At 54.9% G+C, this 21,399-nt stretch overlaps 1 protein-coding gene across 1 annotated transcript in view; it reads right to left on the bottom strand.

Annotated features, from left to right (window-relative positions):
* Positions 1–1,788: 1,788 nt before the first annotated feature.
* Dync2i1 (dynein 2 intermediate chain 1) overlaps positions 1,789–21,399 on the bottom strand; it is a 72,162-nt gene continuing 52,551 nt past the window's right edge. The window contains exons 17-24 of the mRNA XM_047560423.1: positions 17,813–17,926; positions 17,660–17,721; positions 17,202–17,253; positions 15,198–15,258; positions 10,367–10,466; positions 10,049–10,180; positions 8,535–8,758; positions 1,789–4,061 (exon numbers count right to left, since the gene is read on the bottom strand). Of these exons, the coding sequence (XP_047416379.1) occupies positions 3,824–4,061; positions 8,535–8,758; positions 10,049–10,180; positions 10,367–10,466; positions 15,198–15,258; positions 17,202–17,253; positions 17,660–17,721; positions 17,813–17,926 (983 nt within the window). The 3' untranslated portion in view covers positions 1,789–3,823. The remainder of the gene's footprint in view (positions 4,062–8,534; positions 8,759–10,048; positions 10,181–10,366; positions 10,467–15,197; positions 15,259–17,201; positions 17,254–17,659; positions 17,722–17,812; positions 17,927–21,399) is intronic.

The following is a 21,399-nucleotide window of genomic DNA, read 5'->3' on the forward strand; positions in this document are numbered from 1 at the left end:
ACACACTGGAGGGACAAACACACTTGTGGACTCGAGAGGAGGCAGAGGAGGAGGAGAGGGAACACTTACTCTGTCGCTTCCCCCAGGCTGCGACATGCCCACCGCCTCTCCTGCGCTCACCTCTTCTGCCCGCTGCCCCCTTGCCTCGCCTCTTCTGCCCGCTGCCCCCTTGCCTCGCCTCTTCTGCCCGCTGCCCCCTTGCCTCGCCTCTTCTGCCCGCTGCCCCCTTGCCTCGCCTCTTCTGCCCGCTGCCCCCTTGCCTCGCCTCTTCTGCCCGCTGCCCCCTTGCCTCGCCTCTTCTGCCCGCTGCCCCCTTGCCTCGCCTCTTCTGCCCGCTGCCCCCTTGCCTCGCCTCTTCTGCCCGCTGCCCCCTTGCCTCGCCTCTTCTGCCCGCTGCCCCCTTGCCTCAGCTGCTCCTCCGGGGCTCTGTGTGGCCCGAGGCCCGTGCTCTGGGCGGCTCCTCAGGAGCCACCTCTCAGACCCTGAGGTAGGGACCCTGCCTCCTGCCCAGGCGGGTGCTGTCCGGGCACAGATGGCAGTGACAGGGCCTTCCGCCTGACCATCCCTCAGAGAGTCTAACAAACCCTTCAGGAAACAGTGAGCAGGGGAGAACCAGGGCCACGGGCCACTCAGCTCCAGGTGTTGAGGCTTTTCCAGCCAGGACGTCCATTTTCCAGGTAGGAGAGTTCACTTCTGAACTGGTGGCTGGTCTTTGTCATGGTATTTTAACCCCTCTTTGCATCTTCCTGAGCATTTTGATGAAAATTTGGGAGGAATAATAAGGTTGTTAATTCTCTGCCATGTGTTCTAAGGTTCCCAAAAGTTATATTTAATAACCACTTCCTTAAGGATAATTGAGTGGACAGAATGTATTTGGACAGCAAACATATGCCTAACCAGGTAGAATCAAGGCGGTCAGCCACCCTCTCAAATCCAGGTTAGATCAAATGCAATTTCACAAACAGGGATCTGGGGAGGAGAGGGGTGAGTAATCCTCCACTCAGGAGGCTAAGGCAGGAGGACCACAGTCAAAGGCAGCCTGGGAAACGTGGCAGGATGCCGTCTCAAATGCAGCAAGGGCTGCTGTGCACAAGGCTCAGGTTCCATCCCCAGGCACACACACGGCCTCGGCATCCTGCGCGGCAACTTGTTACGACAGGGTTCAGTTGTTTTCACTCAGTACCTGCTGTGTAAGGCAGGGCACAGGCCCTGGGGACAGACCCGTAAGTGTCACTGGCTCTTTGCGGTGCCAAATCCGCGGGTATTTGTCACCGCCTGCAGCAACAATTTGTGCGGTCTTTATAGGTGGTGGACTGGAAACTGAGCTACTTCTATCTCAGCTGCTTCCTTCCTTGCTTGTTTATGGAGGATAGAGGAAATGAGGCTTACTTGCTTTGAGAGGAGAGAGAGAGGCTTTGCATGAGAGAGAAAGAGAGACTTTGCTTAAGAGAGAGAGACCCACTTTCAGAGAGCTACATCTTCTTAGTTCTGCGCTTCTTCTTAAAGGTGCGTCCTGCATCCTGTGAACTAAGGGTGCGTCTATCTGAGGTGCTTCTTAGTGATGCGTCCTGCGTCCTGCGATCTGCCTATCTGTGATCTAGAGGTGTGTTCCCAGTTCTCCGCTCTGCGATCTGCCTTCCGCCGCTGCCTGCTGCTTCTCTCTGTGAGCCGCTTCTATCTGCTTGCCGCTTCTTCCTTTCTGCTAGTGGCTTCTCTCCGCCTCTTGCTGCTGGCTGCTGCTCTTACTGCTGCTCCTTACTGTCGCGCCCCCGCCCACCGCCCGCTTATATTCCCTCCAGGAGGCGGAGGGCGGGGCCACGCCAGCTGCGATCAGGCGAGGAGCCAGCTGCCCCATCACGGCAAGGGTCAAAACGAGCAGGCCCAAGCAGGCGCGCTCAGGAACACCTGTACACGCGTTGTGCGCGGGGACTTAACTGAATACGGCCAGTGATAAATCACCTGAGTGTGCTTATGTCAATCAACCTCCTCACTGCCGATGTGATCAGGCGCCGTCCACATGGCACAGCCCCCAACACGTAAGGACAGGGAGCAAGGAACACTGGCTTCATTCACACACGTAATGAGTCCTCTAGAAACAAAAGTGATTTCTAAACAAGAAGATCGAAAAAGAGTGTCAAGTGACCTATCAGCCCCTGGAAGGAAATGCAAGGCTCTTGGGGGGGTGCGGGCTTGGGCTCTCCAAGTGCAGGCCAGCACATGGACTCCTGGTGTGCTCTGCAGAGACTGCCTGACCACACCGCCTTGCTAGAGGGAAGCTCCCAGGGGAGGCCAAGGCCAGGTGGAGGCCAGCCTTCCCTCTGGGTGCCTCCTTTGGTGTTCTTGCTCTGAGGCATGCCCTGCTGTTCTGCAATCACAATCCTGCATCCAACCATCTTCTTTCTGGACAGGCCCAGAGGTGTCACCAAGGGAAGCTGTCACCAGGGAAGACAGTATTGCCACCGGACCTGAGGCTGAGCAGGCTACTTTGAAGTGGGGGCGTAGGGACAAGAGCCCTGGGCTGTCCTCCTATGGAGGTGGCTGGGAGGAATGGCTTGGGCCCCAGGCTTTTCTTTTTTCTTTCTTTTTGCAACCTTCACATTTCTGGAGGGCTCACAAAGCATGACATGGGACTCTGAGGAGGACGCGTTCAAGGCACCCCAGCAGGTGGACAGCCACAGGCAGGGGCACACCATGCCGTCCGCATCCCTGCAAGTGGCCACAGGCCACACAGTGACTGCAGTCTCGAAGGTGGTCTTCCCAGGCGCCCCAGCAAGAAGGAGCTCAGGAGACCAACGCGGGCCTCCTGCACACACCTCCACCGCCTCGCATGGCCTCCTGGGACGCGGGACCCTCCTGGGCCCCTTGACAGGGGAAGCGAGGATCCTAGAAGAGCTTCAAGAAAGGAATCAAGGAACCCGCTGGCAAGTCAGGAGGTTATCAGTCTTGACTTTCACTGAAGCAAAGCACGCGACTGAGCGTGTGTGGCTTGGCACCAGAAGTGGTTCTCGGGACCTGGGACAGGCACCTGACTCAGAAGCACCACAAACTGGATTCCACGAAGGTACCTGCTGAGCAGTCCAAAGGCCTCCCAGGTAGAAGAGCCACGCAGAGGAGGGAACGAGGAGGATGGAGGAACCGCAGCGGGTAGCAGCCCGATTCTCAGACACAAGACAGAGGAGGCTGCAGGAGGCAAGATGGACTCTGAGGCTGGAACTTGCCCACGGCACCAAGCCAGGACTCCAGATCAGCCGCCCAGCGGCTGCAGAGCAGAGCAGTCTGGTGCCCCAGGCCTCACGGCACCTCCACCCCGTGCCTGGGACACAGGCCCAGAGGAGTGACTGTGCTGTTCCTACACACAGACGGCATCTCATACCAAAGTATAATATGGCTCCGCAGGTGACATTCAAATAATGCCAAAAGACGATGCCCGAGACAAGCTTGAGGCAGGCACAGGCCCCAGAGGTCATTCAGGGAGAAACTCCTTTCAGACGCGTTCATCATTTTATGACACCTTAGAACCTAGTCTATCAAAATACATTTTCATAGTAGACTATTTAAGATCTGGTGATAAATGTGACAATATTTTACAGTTATTACACAAATAACTAGAAATACTCTCAGAAAAGAGCATACCAGACTTAACTTGACATTTCCTTTGAAATTTAGTATATACTAAAATATTCGTTTGTTTCTCTTCCAAAATAATGACTTATTTAATGGGAATACAGAAAAAGCTCTTGTAAAACAAATCACGTACAGAACACACATGTTGTGCGCACATGAACACACGACGTAGAACCGTCCAGGGTCTGACCACGTGCTCTCAGCGCAGGTCTTGCAAAGCGCTGCCCTGGATGGTGCCCTCACGTGGGCAGCCTCCCTCCTTCCACAGGGCTCCCTGCAGGAACAGACGCAGTCGGCTGTGCTCATCTGCCTCTGGGCTTGTCCACTGCCTCTTCAGGTACTGGACGTCGACTGTGCCAGAGGCCCTGGCAAGCACCAGTGCCTGGAAGCTGCCACTGGCCTTCTCTGGCTCCCCCAGGACAGTCATGGCCACCAGGCTGCAGGCGAGAGGGGACATGAGCTGAGAAGCTGGTGCATACCACAGGACCTGCAGCCACCGCTAGCTCTTCCCAGGACAAACAGAAGCACAAATTCTACAGTGTCCATGGTCAGACCAGGGACAGAGCTGTGAGGAACCCAACGCTCGCGCAGGCACACATTGGCAACGCAGCCTGGCCCACCCTTGGGAAGGAGCTACAAGCGGCCAGGCTGTGGACACACCTGGGAGCCAGGAAGCCCGACTCAGAAGGGCGCCGCCCTGCATCTGCTTCCTGGGTGAGCGCCCCCCAGCGCGGCCCCGTGTGGGGCCAGGGGAGGAGGCAGAGGGGGCGACGGGGTCCAATCCCCACCCATGGGGTCTGCTATTCAGGACACACATGGGACTGCCAGTCTGGGGGGCCCTGGCGCCTCAGTCTCTCCCCCACTCCAGTCTCAACTAGTTCAGTGTCAAAGCTCACAAAGCTGCACCTGTAGCCAGACTGCCCGGAACTCGAGGCTATTCAGTTCAGCTTCCCTCCTGGCACACGGCCACTCCGTCCACCATCAGGTGCCACTCAAGAAGCCTGGGGCCCCCTGGACCTGATCCTGCTCCCACAGTCCCTCCTCCACACCGTCCCCAGGCTAAGGCCTTCTCTCTCTGCTGACCAGTTTCTCTCCTTTTTATTTTTTCACTTTTACAGACTGCACTTCGATTCATTGTACACAAAAGGGGTACATCTTTTCGTTTCCACGGTTGTGCGCGATGTGGATGCGCTGTGTAAGCATACGTGTACACGGGGCGTGATGTCGGTCTCATCCCACCTGTTTTCATACCTGGCCAGTTCCTTGATCGGGCCTATCTCAACTCTCACCTCCTCCCCACGCCAAGAGACTCACACACCACCGAGTGCTAACCCTTCCTGTCACCATGGGAAGGTGCCCCATCTCTCCCCAGCGACCCTGGGTCTCTGCTGGCCCAGTGTCTCTCCAAATCCAATCCTCCCCCTCCCCCTTCCTGCTCCCGGCACCTGCAGCCCCAAGACTGCGGGTCGTCCTCTCTCCCATTGCCTCTGGGACAGTCTCCACTCACCTTTGTCTGGTTCACTCCTATTTATCCATAAGATTTGGCTGGGTGCTGACATCCCCCAGAGACCTTCCAAGACCCACTCCCTGTGCCCAAATTGCTTCAGGAGTCCCAGGGCACTCTGGCCATATCTCTGCCACAGTGGAAGCACCCAGGACAGAACCACACCTAACCCAGCAGGTGTCCTGACACCTCCCTGTCTCACTCAGCAGTGACCTGCGGTGCTGTGCAGGCTCTGCGTGGTGCTGAACCACACTGGTGGGACCGCGACTGGCAGCAGGACAGAACTGACCCCTCCCCGCAGGCAGGAGGGGCCAGCAGCGAGGGCAGGGCCCGCGGCTGACGTCCTACGCGCTCTGGCCTGCGCGCCAGACACACCTGACGTTCCCAGCACACTCGCCCAGGTCTGACAGAGCCGCGCGAGGCCTGCCTGTGCCCCTGGCACCACGGCCTGAGGACGGCCCTCCTAGGGCTCACTCCGGCCCTGGGCGAACCCACAGGGTTGGAGTAAGAGCAGAATGGGAACCAAGCCGTAAAAGGAGATCGTGGGAAGCACCGGCAGCAGGGCTCTCACTGCTGCCCGGCACTGTCACACCTGCCCCCAACTCACCAGAAAGGGGGAGACCCACAGGACAGCGTGGAAGCATCCACAGAGGCTTCCTGGCACCAGGCTGCTGGGTAAGCAGTTGCGGCCCCTGATGAACCATGTCCAGGTGCTTTTCAAAAGACACTGAGGGCTGGGTGCAGGGGCACACACCTGCAATCCCAGGGATTTTTAGGGGCGGAGTCAGGAGGATCACAAGTTCAAAGCCTGCAGGGAAGGCTGGTGAGACTCTGTCTCAAAATAAATCATGAAGGGCTAGAGATGCAGCCCCTGGGTTCAATCCCCAGCTCTGCGAATAAACTCGTAACATTTAAAACACATGTGTAAACAGAGGTCAGTACCATCACTGCGGAGGTTTTCAATGTCCTCAGATGTGCAAGCTGGACAGAACCAAGCAGAGGACAGAAGACCAGAACCAAAGTCCAACACTCAGAGCCCTGCACAGCACCACCACCTCCAGGGCAGGCTGCCACAGGAGCCGGGACGGCCTTCCACCAGCACAGGCTGCCCAGCGGCTCCTGACTGCTGGAAACAGGAAGCTGGTCTCCACCACTCCTCAGAACCCAGCTCTGACGGAGCTGAGTCCTCATGTGGACCCACCCACTGCCTCCTTCTAAGCGCTGAGTGTTGCGCCTGTTGCGTCTTTAAAGCTGAATACTTCAGCACAAGCATCACTTCAACTTCTAAGCTGCTGCCAGACATTTAAACAGGAGTTCACAGAAGAGAACGCTCTGCACCATTCCACAAGGTTCTGCCCTAAGCAGAGTGGAGAGATCTGTGTCTCAGTGGCCACCTCCCTCCTCTGAGCCCTAGGGCAGACGGGTGTGCAGGCCTCCCAGGGAGAGTCAGCAGGCTCACAGCCAGAGTGGGGCCAGCCTCCGAGGCCCACTACCCTGAGGTAGGAGGGACGCCAAGGATGAGATTCCCCCGACTGGCCATGGAGCACCTTCCAGGATGGGCCAGGGAGGGCCAAGAGCTGCACAGGAACGGAGGCTAGGGAGGCCGAAGAGCCCGCAGGAACAGAGGCCATGCAGGAGTTCCGCACACTCCCGGGCCTCCCTTCCTGCACACTCAGCCTCCTCTCTCCTCAGCCACTACATGGACTGCCCGCTAGAGGGAGGCCATCCCAACTTCCTCACTCTACAGTAGCCCTGGGTACACAGTCAGTGCCTGATAAATACGTACTTGTTCATCAAATGGTGACTGATACTTCCTGGGGTAACAAGCTAAGGACGTGTTGTGTGCTCATAGTGAATCACAGTCCTAGGTTTTGGTGGTGGTGTTTTTTTTTCTTTTTGTTTTTGAGATAGGGAATACACTGCCCAGGCTGGCCTCAAGCTCCTGGGCTCGAGCAAGCCTCCTTCCTCAGCCTCTGAGTGCTGAGACTGCAGGGGCACCACCACACTGGCATCCGACGTATTTTTAATGATTAGAATAACAACAGTATACCCAGCAAGTGAACCAAGGAAATGCAATTTTTTATTTTTTCAGATCTTATCAGCATATCCCTAACCTTCTATCAAACTATTATCTAAGCATTTTTATCCTCTTCTTCCTCTATAAAAGAGTGGTGGGATTTCTTCCTAATTCTCACAAACCATCACAGAGAAGTTACTGGAAAGAAATGTAAAATCTCAAGAAAAAACCACAGGTGGGGCTGGGCTGTGGCTCAGGGGTGGAGCACTCGCCTGGCATGTGTGAGGCACTGGGTTCCATCCTAGCACCACATAGAAACAAATAAGTAAAATAAAGGTCCATAAACCACTAAAGAAATGCAGAACACACACACACACATATAAACTAAAAAAAAACAAAAAAACAAAAAAACACAGATGAAAAGACACCTGGGGTCAAGAGAACCCTTCACGATGAAAGCTTCCGTCAACATTTCTGCTTTGAAATAGACAGAATGACGGCAAATAACTATCTAAAAGAAGCATCACTGACAATTCACACGTCCTAGATTCACAATAACGGACTTCGCATGAGCCCTTGGGACCCACGGGACCCCAAGGGTCTGAGCAAAGCAAGGCCCAGGCATGGGGGCGTGGGGTCACCAAGCACACGTGCCGCCCTGTTTGGAAACTGGTAGGCACATTCACATCACTCACATACAGATTGACTTCATAAGACTACAAATTAGCTCAGAACTCACAAAAAGTTTCTTCTTTTCCTTCAGGAATGATAATGATGGGCAAATACTGTGCTCCGCATTTTTCAATCCAACAGACTACTTTAAACATAAGATAACCACATTGTGAAGCAGCTTTCAAAATACTGGTTAAACAACACCAGGAGTGGACCTAGCCGGGCGTGGTGGCACACGACTGTCATCCCAGGGCTCAGGAGGCTGAGGCAGGAGGATCACAAGTTCAAAGCCAGCCTCAGCAACGGTGAGGCACTAGGTAATTCAGGGAGAACCTGTCTCTAAATAAAATACAAAATAGCAAAATAGGGCCAGGGATGTGGCTGAGTGCCCCTGAGTTCAATCCCTGGTAACAAAAAAAAAAAAAAAAAAAAAAAAAAAGAGTGGACCTAACGTAGGTGGCTCTGGTTGATTACCTGGTGGGTGCTGGCGGGCAGGCTGCGTGGGGCAGAGCCCACAGGCGCTCTGCACCTTCCTCCCAGCTTGCTGTGAACCTGAATGCTCTAAGAGACTAAGTATTTTGAACTCATGAATATACCTTAAAATATAAATATATCATTAAAAATAAATCAAACCCTTTAAAGTGCAGCCGCCTCGTGGCAGGTTAGATAAGCAGAAAGGCGGGTGGGGATGCCTCAGCCTCGCAGACCTGTGCTCACCTGTCTGGGGAGACGGGCTGCGTGGCCACAGGGCCCAGATCGCTCTGCAGAAGGTCCCACAGGTAAATCCTGGATGCGACGTCCTGCACCAGGAACACCGCGGGCCTCGTCGGGGACCACTGCAGCGCAGCCACAGCGCGGCCCCCCGTGCTGCCGTCCCACTGCAACAGCGGCTGCGCGGAGGTGAGCTGGTGCAGCCTGACGCTGCCGTCGGAGCAGCCAGCCTGCAACAGGAGGCAGTGTTACCTGTCCGCTTCCAACTAGACCCAGGGCCCGCGAGCCCCCAGGGCACTGACCTCCAGGTCAAGCCACACACGGAGGGGAACGTGCTGTCTGAACCTGAGTGGCAGCAGCCCAGCCCGGACGCATTGTGGAGGTGCGTGCTCACCCTGGAGCCTGCGGCTGCACCACCCCGCCAAGGGCTGATCACCCAGGCATTTAGACAACCCGAAAATAAGCAGGTGCTTTGAACAGAGCTGACTATCACTGATTCAAGCACAAGCTGTTACGTTTGGCTCCGTGGAAGTAAATAACTCAAATTTTAAAAAATGACACATAACCACATCAAAAATATGGTTACATGTTCCCCTTGGATTGAAATCTCTAAAAAGAAAGCTTAACCGGTTTAATAAATAAGAAGATTGATTACTTCTTACTCTAGTTAATACTTCACATACTATGAAAGAAAGAGAAAGAAAAACAACAGGAAAGGGGATAGAGTTCTAAAATGAAATGCAAACAGACAAACTTAAAAACCTAAATCTGAATAAGCAGCACAGCCACAGGAGGAGGAGGGAGGAGGGAGGAGGGAGGAGGGAGGCCCCCGGCCAGGGCCTGAGCAGCTCGGAACCGCCCCTTCCTCCTTCACAGGCCGGCTGCGGGCGTGGCTGAGCGGCCAGTGCCTGCACTGTGGGTGGCTGCTGGGGCTTGGACACGGTGCTCTGCAGCGGGTACCCAGAGGTTTGGGCCTTCACAGGTGAGGTGGGGACTGTGGGGTGATGGCAAGGGGCCCACCGGGAGCTCTCGGGAGGAACAGTGCCCCTCTTGCAGGAACAGGCAGGCTCTCAGGACTGGACTAGTGACCAAGAGAGTCTGCAGGTGTTTGATATTCTGTTAAATTCTAAATAGTTTGCGACTGAACATAGTATTTCTTAAGAGACCCAGATTTTTACCTAATTTATTTAATTTCTTTGTTATTAATATCATATTTCTCCACTTTATATCACTGATGCCTAAACATAACTAATTTATAGCCCAATAAATGAACTTTCAAAATTTCCTAATAGGTTACTATATTGTACTTCCCAAACAGGTAAATAATACCATGGAAAATAATTAGTGCTCAGTGGTGGAGCACTTGCCTGGCATGTGTGAGGCACTGGGTTCAATTCTCAGCATCACATAAAAATAAATAAATACAATAAAGATTGTATCGTGTCCATCTACAACTAAAAAAAAAAAAAATTTTTTTAAGAAAACAGAAAAAGAGTGCTGTAAAAAACAGACTTTCTTACCAAGAAAACCGGTTCTCCAAATGGTGAAAAATCAATGACATTAACTTTCACTGGTCTGATACCACGTTGCCAAGGCCGGAACAGTTTGGGAGACACTCTCAAGTCTTGTCTTGTGCCGTGGCTTATAAGACCCTAGTAATAAGACAAAGAGTGGCCAAAGAAACCTCTAGGTATAAGATGGGGGAAGTCAATATTCTTGAAAAAATTTATTCCACATTATAATAAAAGCAAATAGTGAGTTAATCTCAAACAAAGATATCCACCAGGCAACTCGGGGTGGGGGACTAGTGGTAGAGTGAAAGGCAAGACACTACTCACCAGGTCCGTGCCAACGACAAAGTGATCCGGGTCTGCAGGCAGAAATCTGACGCTCAGCGCCTGGGTGGGCCCCCAGAGTTCACTCCCTTTGCGGGAAAGGCTGGGGAAAGTGGACATGCACAGATGGTCGTTTTGAAGCCTAAGGACAGTGACGCTCTGAACACTCATCTAGCATGCCCACACACTGCCAGAGCGAGCCAGGCCGTGCCACACCTCCTCTGTGGTCTTGCCCACCCTGCTTCCTCCTCACGTACACGTGGTGATTTCTTGAGATCTGTCGTCCTACTCACTCATTTCTTCTTCAGCTATGTCTGATATGCTGCTTAACCTCATCGTCTAAAGGTACATTTCTGAAGGGCTTCAGGCCAGTGCTCGGGTGCCCACCAGCCTCCTGCTGCACTGTGCAGGACTGCTGCCTCTGCTGTACTTCTTTCAAGTTCTGTTTGTGAACTCATCTTTGGCAAACTGCTGTGGGAACCCTGGAAACCCCAGTTTGTGAAAGTAACGCTTCCACCAGGCAGATGTCCCTATATCCAATAAGGCCACTGGTGTGGGTCTGTGATGGTCACGTCTCACCTTGAGGTTCTCATGCCTCACCCAGCACAGTTTCAAGTCCTTCCGAGCTCCTGCCTTCCCTCAGCCGCAGGTGAAGCTTTCTACGTTTCTCTCACGGTCAGGGGCACTGAGCTGCAGACTGCCATGCAGAGGTCCCAGGTCGCCTCCCAACTCAGGCTAGCCACATGCACCCCTGGTCATGAAGGCCTAAGACAGCTCAGTCTGGTAAGAGGACTCTGGGTTGTCACACATCAGCTCAAAAGCCTACCACACAATGTTCCCTTCTTGCTCTTGGCATTTAGAGGTTTTTTTCCCCCTTTTTACTTTTTCTTTTTCCTTGTTTTTTAGTTGTAGATGGACACAATACCTTTATTTTATTCATTTATTTTTATGTTGTGGTGAAGATTGAACCCAGTGCCTCACATGTGCTAGGCAAGCGCTGTACTACTGAGCCACATCCCCAGCTCCCTTTTTAAATATCATTATGGTTTGTTGACGTTCTTGGCTTTTTGCAGCCCACAGCTGCTGTCCTGGTCAGTTCTTCTCAGTCCCCTTCCTGCTCCTCCGCACACACTGCAGCAGGACCACAGACATCAGCCCTGTGGTTGACCCCACCTGAGGGCCTCCAGCTGAGGTCTCTGCTGTGGTGCACACTGCCTCTGGGCCCCCTTGCATTCCATAGCTCAGCCTGACTCTCCCCAGAGACCCCTTCCTCCTCCTGCTTCTCATCTTCAGAGCATACCCTGAGACCAGCCCACACACGGGAAGACAGGCCGTGCAGGGCTCTCCCCTCCGATGTGCCCTCAGTGAGTCCCAGGTCTTCAGTTCTGTCTCCCTTGGCCTCTACAGGAGCCTCCCACCTGGTCTCCCTGACTCCAGAAGACACTGCTGAGAGGAGAATGGAGTCAGACCTCCAGAGGACACTGCTGAGAGAGGAGGATGGAGTCAGACCTCCAGAGGACACTGCTGAGAGAGGAGGATGGAGTCAGACCTCCAGAGGACACTGCTGAGAGAGGAGGATGGGAGTCAGACCTCCAGAGGACACTGCTGAGAGAGGAGGATGGGAGTCAGACCTCCAGAGGACACTCCTGAGAGAGGAGGATGGAGTCAGACCTCCAGAGGACACTGCTGAGAGAGGAGGGATGGAGTCAGACCTCCAGAGGACACTGCTGAGAGAGGAGGATGGAGTCAGACCTCCAGAGGACACTGCTGAGAGAGGAGGATGGAGTCAGACCTCCAGAGGACACTGCTGAGAGAGGAGGATGGAGTCAGACCTCCAGAGGACACTGCTGAGAGAGGAGGATGGAGTCAGACCTCCAGAGGACACTGCTGAGAGAGGAGGGATGGAGTCAGACCTCCAGAGGACACTCCTGAGAGAGGAGGATGGAGTCAGACCTCCAGAGGACACTGCTGAGAGAGGAGGGATGGAGTCAGACCTCCAGAGGACACTGCTGAGAGAGGAGGATGGGAGTCAGACCTCCAGAGGACACTGCTGAGAGACGAGGATGGAGTCAGACCTCCAGAGGACACTGCTGAGAGAGGAGGGATGGAGTCAGACCTCTAGAAGACACTGCTGAGAGAGGAGGGATGGAGTCAGACCTCCAGAGGACACTGCTGAGAGAGGAGGGATGGAGTCAGACCTCCAGAGGACACTGCTGAGAGAGGAGGGATGGAGTCAGACCTCCAGAGGACACTGCTGAGAGAGGAGGGATGGAGTCAGACCTCCAGAGGACACTGCTGAGAGAGGAGGATGGAGTCAGACCTCCAGAGGACACTGCTGAGAGAGGAGGATGGAGTCAGACCTCCAGAGGACACTGCTGAGAGAGGAGGATGGGAGTCAGACCTCCAGAGGACACTGCTGAGAGAGGAGGATGGAGTCAGACCTCTAGAAGACAATGCTGAGAGAGGAGGGATGGAGTCAGACCTCCAGAGGACACTGCTGAGAGAGGAGGATGGAGTCAGACCTCCAGAGGACACTGCTGAGAGAGGAGGATGGAGTCAGACCTCCAGAGGACACTGCTGAGAGAGGAGGATGGGAGTCAGAACTCCAGAGGACACTGCTGAGAGAGGAGGATGGAGTCAGACCTCTAGAAGACACTGCTGAGAGAGGAGGGATGGAGTCAGACCTCCAGAGGACACTGCTGAGAGAGGAGGGATGGAGTCAGACCTCCAGAGGACACTGCTGAGAGAGGAGGGATGGAGTCAGACCTCCAGAGGACACTGCTGAGAGAGGAGGGATGGAGTCAGACCTCCAGAGGACACTGCTGAGAGAGGAGGGATGGAGTCAGACCTCCAGAGGACACTGCTGAGAGAGGAGGATGGAGTCAGACCTCCAGAGGATACTGCTGAGAGAGGAGGGATGGAGTCAGACCTCCAGAGGACACTGCTGAGAGAGGAGGATGGAGTCAGACCTCCAGAGGATACTGCTGAGAGACGAGGATGGAGTCAGACCTCCAGAGGACACTGCTGAGAGACGAGGATGGAGTCAGACCTCCAGAGGACACTGCTGAGAGAGGAGGGATGGAGTCAGACCTCCAGAGGACACTGCTGAGAGAGGAGGATGGAGTCAGACCTCCAGAGAACACTGCTGAGAGAGGAGGGATGGAGTCAGACCTCCAGAGGACACTGCTGAGAGTGGAGGACACGAGTCAGACCTCCAGAGGACACTCCTGAGAGAGGAGGATGGAGTCAGACCTCCAGAGGACACTGCTGAGAGAGGAGGACGGGAGTCAGACCTCCAGAGGACACTGCTGAGAGAGGAGGATGGAGTCAGACCTCCAGAGAACACTGCTGAGAGAGGAGGATGAAGTCAGACCTCCAGAGGACACTGCTGAGAGAGGAGGACGGGAGTCAGACCTCCAGAGGACATTGCTGAGAGAGGAGGGACAGTTACTTTCCTCCAGAGAGCACGTACTTAAGTCCTGGAGAAATTTAGAGTAAAAATAAACGCAATGCCTGGCACGAAGTGGGAAGGGCCACACAGAGACAGAAATGGTCTAAAAGTTGTTCATCAAAGGTGCTGCACACACTGCAGGTCTGGAACTGCCAGCAAGCACGTGGTTTGGCTCTGGAATGCATCTGATGACTTTTTAAACTAAGTAATTAACTTCCATAATTGCATTTAAATCAACTGAGGTTGACCTAAAACCTCTAAGCATATATGAATTCATATTCTGTGAGGTGAAGAGAAATCAGGCTCAAAGACCTTCCAAGGGTTTTTGAGTGCTGAAAGTTAGACCTGGGTGATAAGAAAAGGTATCTTTGGAAGTAAATCAACTGGAACATCTAAGTTACAGGTGCATTTGAATTATCAGCTGATTGGATTAAGAGATGTTGATGATTGAGAGGCTTCTGGGCATGTCCATGAGGGCGTGTCTAGGAATGATTGGCATGTGGGATAGTGAACTAAAGTGGAGTCCCTCCCTAAGCAAGGGCAGCACTGCCCAGTAGTATGGAGTAAAAGTTGGAAGAACAAGTAAGCAGATGCAGATGAAGCTCCGCTCTTCCTGAATGGGATCCTGATGAATGGGATCCTGAATGCTGCTTTGATCATCAGGGGACATTGGACTCTCGATTCTTCACTTTCCCAATGCAGACTCTGCCAGTGATTCTCCAGGTAGTTTCCAGAAGCCTCGGTCTTGGACTAGAGTAGCACTATTGATCCCTCTTGTTCTGGGGCTTCTGCCTCTTGAACTGTGCAGCTGCTGGTTCTTCCAGCTGTGCAGCTGCAGACGGCCATTATGGACTGTCCAGCTTCTGGTCATGTGAGCCCATCTAATAAATCCCCTTTTATAATTACACTTTCTGTCCATTCTGTTCCTCTAGAGAACCCTAACTAATACAACCCGTAATGTCTGTACATTCAGAAAGAGAACCCATACACTGTGTTAAGTTATGTGACTAAAAGTAGAAATATAACTTTCTAAATAAAACTTTCTATCACTGTTTCCAGATCCTGAAACAACTTCTAAGTTAAACTTCAGGGTTGCATTAGAACAGGATGAAAAACAATCAAATAGTTTCCATTTATAATACAGAAAACATTTTTGGCCAAATAATATTAACTCTCTACATGGAAGTTACATGACATAGACTCATTACTAATAAATGAATAAGCAAAAAGAGTAAAACTTTCCATAGCAAAGGAGTGTGAGAAAATATGCTTTCACTGCAAAACCCAACCAGGCATTCGCTGCACACGCAACAGCTGACACCGCCGCCCCTCTGCAGGAGTCACGAGATGGGGGGTGCCTCGCCTGAAGCCACAGGGCCTCACCTGTCGCCCACCTGCAGCGCAGCACTGTGCACCAGCTTGATTCTCCCTCCAGGGATGAGGCCTAGAAAGACAGGCAGAAACGGGTGCACCTCGTAAGCCTGAGCTGCCGTTCACTGCCGAAGTCGTGTTCAAAGAGCACCACAGTGCCAGCCAGCAGCGGGCGGGTGTGTGTACCCTGCTGAGGCGGCAGCAAGACTCCGACCTGCAGCCTTCCCACTTTGGATGCAGCAAGCCCCGTGCTGCAAAGGTCCCCGAGGGCCATTCAGAACCTCTGGGGAGCTGGCCAGGCCTGGCTGATGGACACAGGGGTCTCCAGCTCTCCCTCCTCCCTGCAGCTTCCCGACTTCCTCTCCTGGAACAGACGTCACGACTCCCAGGCCCAATCCACCCCCCTTCCCTTCCCTGGGCTTCCAGATGCACACAGCGCCACCCTGGCTCATGTGCTGCTCAGCCTCCTTGCCTACTCCCAGCACCACCCTCCCTTTTCAAATTACTGCCAGGGAGGAATCAGAGCTCCATGAGTTTGGAGCAGGATACTGCCTAGGACCTGGAAGCAGCTGAGTCACAGCGCCGTCAGGTGGCAGGGCCCTGGCACACTGCCATCGCATGGCAGAGCTGCCGGCACCGCCCACAGCAGGCATGCCCACAAGTCAGGCTTCTCCAGAGATGCCTCTCTGACCTGCCTCAGCCTGGCAGCGCCACGTCCTAGCCTTACACCCGCAGCCCCTGCAGCAGCCAGTCTTCTCCCCCATGATTCCCTGGCACCTGGGACTGGACCTAGCAGAGTACACCTCACAAAGGAACAGAGGCAGACATGGTTTCAGTTCACGAGAGGCCACAGCGAAGGCCCACAGGGCAGCTTGGCACCCTGCGCTCCTGCTGCCAGGAGCACATCCTCCCTCCTGAGGGCAGTCACGAGGCGGCTGGGGACTCGTAAGGGTGCTTCTGAACAGCAGCATTCCACAACCATAAGCATGTGCCCTGCCTCTGCACGACGTTTCAAATATGCTACAAAACGTTTTCATCAAAATGACCATATTCCCAGCGGAGTGGACAGACTCCTCAACTCCCTTGTGTCGCTGGGTAGTGCCATTACACAGGGCATGTCAGCAGCAAGGCCAGCCGTGAGTGGCCTCGAGCCGCAGGGTCCTGGCATGGGGAGAATAGGTATAAAGCAGGGTCAGCCGGCAGGGACAACAGCAAGGTGTGCTAAGCAGGAAGGACAAGGGCACCTGTGTCCAGAACAGGACAGGCCAGCACCAGGTGGAAGGACCTCATTTCCACAGGAAGCCAAAGTGGTATGTGGGCACCCAACAGGAGGCAGCCTGGTTTGCTCCATGAGGCAAAGAGCTCCTCCTCCCTCACTCTGAGGAGTGGGGACAAAGTCAGAATCACTCCTCCTCCTTCCTGAAGCCACCCAGGGACACAGCCCCTGGCAAACAAGGGAGCTGTGTCTGCAGAGTGAGCAGCTGGAAGCTGAGGCAGCAGTAAGAAACTGGAGTCTGACACAGACCCTCTAGGCCACAGCGCACCACAGGCCCCAGTGCCCCGTGACCACTGGGCCCTCCCAGCATCCAGGACCACACGAAGCACCAGAACCACAATCTGTGGGGCTCAGGCTTTCTGCTCCGGTCACTTCGGTCGCCATGCCCTGAGGAATCCAGGAGGGCCACCCTGTGCAGGAAGGGCCCAAGGTGGGCAAGGTTCAGGCAAATCATGGCACACGTGCTCACAGGCAAGGCTGCCCGAAGGCTGCTGCCCTTCCCAACACCCGAGGGCAGGACGCACAGGTCCTGGACTGACCCGCAGAGCAGAGCAGCAGGCAGCTGGAGGCAGCACTTCACAAGCTACAGGAGAAAACACGCGGTCACAGCTCCTGAGCTGCCGTCTACACTTCACTTTTCAGGCGGCTGATCACGCGTGTTTCAAAGCAGGTACAGATGTCTTCGTTTCTATTCGTTTCAGCAAATACTGACTAAGGTTGATTTTTAATTCAATAGTTACCTAAGTCACTGATCGAGCCTGCGATATCCGCCTTTGGCAATTCGACAACCACCTGAAGTAAAATGATGAACATGAGGACTGTTTATCTTGTGATCAGCAAACAACCTGAGCAAAGCAAGGCGGTGCCAGCTCCAGGACTGACGCCCAGTGCCAGGGGCCCTTCTGCCCGCCGCGCTCACTGGGGACCCCAGCCCCGTCCTGGTGCCACCCGGCCCTCCTCTGGTTTTCATCCACACTCTCGCAGGGGACGTGCAGGAGACTGTTCCCAGCAGCAGTCGGGCCCTAGGCCAGCTGGGTGTGGACTCCGTGCCCTCCCCGCGCGGCCAGCAGACCCAGGCCCGCTCCAGCTTTCCCAGGGCTTCGTGCCCCACTCCCTCCCTGGCCCCAGCCCCCGGCCAGGCGCTGTCCACACCCAGCCACCTCAAGGGCCCACGTGTGTGGCCTGGGCACCAACTCACCCACATGTTGAGCACCCCGCTCTCATCCAAGGAAGCAACGTGGAAGGACAGGCCCGACGTGCCTGCGAAACCGGAGAAAAAGAAAGAGCGCTTGGAGCGAGGCGGCCATGCCGCTGACGGGCTCGAGGGCCGCGCGGGCTGGGCGCCACGGACCTTCCTGAGTGGAGAAGGGCGAGAGCACGGAGCTCTGCTTCCGGGAGGCTGGCGAGGAGACGGGCTCCAGGGCCTGGAGAGGACTTCGGTGGCTCACGGAGGCGAGGACTCCATCTGGGGTGGACCGCAGGCCGCGCAGCAGCAAGTCGCAGAACACAAAAGTCAGACATGGACAAGGAGCGCCTCCAGGTGGAAAAGACCAGCTCTCCACACCCCACAGGAAGCCACAGCAGCAGAGGCCACACGGCACGTTGGGGACAGACACGAGCCACAGCAGCAGAGGCCACACGGCACGTTGGGGACAGACACGAGCCACAGCAGCAGAGGCCACACGGCACGTTGGGGACAGACACGAGCCACAGCAGCAGAGGCCACACGGCACGTTGGGGACAGACACGAGCCACAGCAGCAGAGGCCACACGGCACGTTGGGGACAGACACGAGCCACAGCAGCAGAGGCCACACGGCACGTTGGGGACAGACACGAGCCACAGCAGCAGAGGCCACACGGCACGTTGGGGACAGACACGAGCCACAGCAGCAGAGGCCACACGGCACGTTGGGGACAGACACGAGCCACAGCAGCAGAGGCCACACGGCACGTTGGGGACAGACACGAGCCACAGCAGCAGAGGCCACACGGCACATTGGGGACAGACACGAGCCACAGCAGCAGAGGCCACACGGCACGTTGGGGACAGACACGAGCCACAGCAGCAGAGGCCACACGGCACGTTGGGGACAGACACGAGCCACAGCAGCAGAGGCCACATGGCACGTTGGGGACAGACACGAGCCACAGCAGCACAGGCCACACGGCACGTTGGGGACAGACACGAGCCACAGCAGCAGAGGCCACACCGCATGTTGGGGACAGACACGAGCCACAGCAGCAGAGGCCACACCGCATGTTGGGGACAGACACGAGCCTCGAGACACCTGCCAGGAGGGGAGGCGCTCACTTCCAAGACTTTATCTAAGACTCTGCAGATTTTATTGACGATATTCAGATGGCAAAGGAGAAGGACGGGAGCACCTTCATGGAACAACTGATTTGTACCCAGGGCGCCCTTCCACGGAGTCAGCCAACGCAGACTGAAGACACGCGGGGAAACCGTACCCACACTGAGCACATGCAGGCCTTCCTGTCACGGCCCCGCAGGGCACACAGCGACTCACGTGGCACGTGCACTGTCCAGTACACAAGTCCCGAGGACAGGGCTGAGTGCCGCGTGTGGGGCATGAGCACGAGCGCCTGAGGACGGGAATCTCAGGGGTCCCAGACCAGCCCACCAGGACTGAGGGACAGCTACGTATGGGTCAGAGGGTTAGCGTTTGGAAAACTGTGCTGGATTCGAGATTCATTATTAATACCACAACAGTTAGAAAACGCAGTTTGGAGACTAACAACTCCTGGCCTGGGGCATGTAATACATTTTGTGTGTTTGCTTCCCTGTCTAAAATGCATACATATGCACATACCCAGTCACACAAGGTAAGTGTGCACATGTACGTGTAAGTACGTGTGTGTGAACAACAGCGCCAAATCCACAAAGTACTTAGGAGTCCAGACACTCAAGAGCAGCAGTATCTGCCCTCTGCATTTCCTTTCTCAAGCAGATACGCAGCACATGAACAGAAAGGCAAGTCTGCACGGGGGCATTTAGGAAACGAGAGTTTTAAAGCACTACTTAGGATAAAGAAAACGAATTACAGCATGGAGGAAAACATTTGCAAAACACATATGTGAATAAAGGACTGTTATCTGAGTAACGTTTCTAGGAACACAGAAGCCTGCCATCAGGTATATCCAGAAGACACTAACTCAGAAAAGAAAAACTAAAGGTAAATAGCAGAAATATCAACAGAGTTGGGAGGTAATCGGGGGGGTGGGTGCTGGGGACGGTACTAGGGTAATTTCTATTTCATGCTCTTATAATCACGTCAAAGAAATCCTAATGTCATGAATAACTAATCAGGTACTGAGATAATGACTTAACTAAAAAAAGGACATTGTCCAAATGTATAGAGAACTCTTAAAAATTCATTATAAGAAAACAACCAACCAAATAAAACATGGGTCAGAGGCCTTAACACACTCTCGTCCAGCAGGGTGTGCAGATGTCAGAAAAAATAGAAAGATGCTCCCCTGCATCCTGAGGAGCCCTGCTGTCCAGCAGCACCCAGAACCAGCCTCTCACACAGACGCTGGTGAGGATCCACTGCAGCCCAGCAGGACACCCAGAACCAGCCTCTCACACAGACGCTGGTGAGGAGCCACTGCAGCCCAGCAGGACACCTAGAACCAGCCTCTCACACAGACACTGGTGAGGATCCACTGCAGCCCAGCAGACCTAGAACCAGCCTCTCACACAGACGCTGGTGAGGAGCCACTGCAGCCCAGCAGGACACCTAGAACCAGCCTCTCACACAGACGCTGGTGAGGATCCACTGCAGCCCAGCAGGACACCTAGAACCAGCCTCTCACACAGACGCTGGTGAGGATCCACTGCAGCCCAGCAGGACACCTAGAACCAGCCTCTCACACAGACGCTGGTGAGGATCCACTGCAGCCCAGCAGGACACCCAGAACCAGCCTCTCACACAGACGCTGGTGAGGATCCACTGCAGCCCAGCAGGACACCCAGAACCAGCCTCTCACACAGACGCTGGTGAGGAGCCACTGCAGCCCAGCAGGACACCTAGAACCAGCCTCTCACACAGACGCTGGTGAGGAGCCACTGCAGCCCAGCAGGACACCTAGAACCAGCCTCTCACACAGACGCTGGTGAGGATCCACTGCAGCCCAGCAGGACACCTAGAACCAGCCTCTCACACAGACGCTGGTGAGGAGCCACTGCAGCCCAGCAGGACACCCAGAACCAGCCTCTCACACAGACGCTGGTGAGGATCCACTGCAGCCCAGCAGGACACCCAGAACCAGCCTCTCACACAGACGCTGGTGAGGAGCCACTGCAGCCCAGCAGGACACCCAGAACCAGCCTCTCACACAGACGCTGGTGAGGAGCCACTGCAGCCCAGCAGGACACCCAGAACCAGCCTCTCACACAGACGCTGGTGAGGATCCACTGCAGCCCAGCAGGACACCCAGAACCAGCCGCTCACACAGACGCTGGTGAGGAGCCACTGCAGCCCAGCAGGACACCTAGAACCAGCCTCTCACACAGACGCTGGTGAGGATCCACTGCAGCCCAGCAGGACACCCAGAACCAGCCTCTCACACAGACGCTGGTGAGGATCCACTGCAGCCCAGCAGGACACCTAGAACCAGCCTCTCACACAGACGCTGGTGAGGAGCCACTGCAGCCCAGCAGACCTAGAACCAGCCTCTCACACAGACGCTGGTGAGGATCCACTGCAGCCCAGCAGGACACCCAGAACCAGCCTCTCACACAGACGCTGGTGAGGATCCACTGCAGCCCAGCAGGACACCTAGAACCAGCCTCTCACACAGACGCTGGTGAGGATCCACTGCAGCCCAGCAGGACGCCTAGAACCAGCCTCTCACACAGACGCTGGTGAGGAGCCACTGCAGCCCAGCAGGACGCCTAGAACCAGCCTCTCAC

The sequence above is a fragment of the Sciurus carolinensis genome, chromosome 8, assembly GCF_902686445.1.
Source record: "Sciurus carolinensis chromosome 8, mSciCar1.2, whole genome shotgun sequence".
Lineage (NCBI taxonomy): Eukaryota > Metazoa > Chordata > Mammalia > Rodentia > Sciuridae > Sciurus > Sciurus carolinensis.